The following is an 831-nucleotide window of genomic DNA, read 5'->3' on the forward strand; positions in this document are numbered from 1 at the left end:
CCAGGGTGGTGTGTCCCCCCCCCCGACGCAGCCGCCGGTGCGGCAGCCAGGCTCACCTCCACCTCTCTCCCGGCAGGACTCGCTCCTTGCGGACGGCTTTACCGACAGCCACGACTTCCTGCAGTGAGGCACCGGGCAGGCCGACACTGGCAGAGGCGCTGCTGCCCGTGGCCTTCCCTCATGCCACCGAGCATCGGTCCCTCAGCCCCCACCCCGGCTGAGCTCCACGGCAGCAGCTGCTGCATCCCGAAGCGCACAGAGAAACAAATAAAGCGCTACGTGAACACTGGAGGCCACAGCAGATGCACGTTTGCCCTCATGCTGCTCTGTGGTCAGCCCACTTCGCTCAAGCGCCATCTCCCTCCCAACCAGTTCGACCCTCCCAAGGTAACAGCCTCACACTCCTCACACCTCTCCATCACCCCATCTGTCACGTCAGTCGGCTCCCCGGCCCCTGCGAGCCAACATACAACGGAAGGGTGCTCCAGCCAGCCTGCACCTTTTTACTGGCCCTTCTCCATACACTATACTGCATGCCGTCCATCAACGCATACCCCACACCCTCACTTCCATCACCAAAAGCTCACTTAAACCACTGCACAAAGTCTTAGGGTGACATTTCCCTACCCAACTCTCCCACTGCGAATGCCAGCCCTCCCTTATGTTACCCAGGCAAGCTACTCACACACACACCCATGTTCAGCTATAACTGTGTTAGTTAGTTACCATCTTGAACCCCCCCCACCTTTGCTCCAGCCATGTGTCAACCTTGCTGCACCATGGCCATAAAGAGCACAAGGGGCTCCTCCCTGCTCTCACCCTGCCCTCCCC

General features: G+C 60.2%; 1 protein-coding gene across 3 annotated transcripts in view; it reads left to right on the forward strand.

Annotated features, from left to right (window-relative positions):
- Positions 1-303, forward strand: part of STAB1 (stabilin 1) — a 64746-nt gene extending 64443 nt beyond the window's left edge. For all 3 annotated transcript variants that reach the window (XM_085302509.1, XM_085302510.1, XM_085302511.1), the window contains one exon: positions 77-303. In XM_085302509.1, coding sequence (XP_085158635.1) covers positions 77-127 — 51 coding nt within the window. In that variant the 3' untranslated portion in view covers positions 128-303. The remainder of the gene's footprint in view (positions 1-76) is intronic.
- The last annotated feature ends 528 nt before the right edge of the window (positions 304-831 follow it).

Source organism: Rhea americana, unplaced genomic scaffold (genome assembly GCF_003343005.1).
Source record: "Rhea americana isolate MKP2758 unplaced genomic scaffold, rheAme1 scaffold_19, whole genome shotgun sequence".
NCBI lineage: Eukaryota > Metazoa > Chordata > Aves > Rheiformes > Rheidae > Rhea > Rhea americana.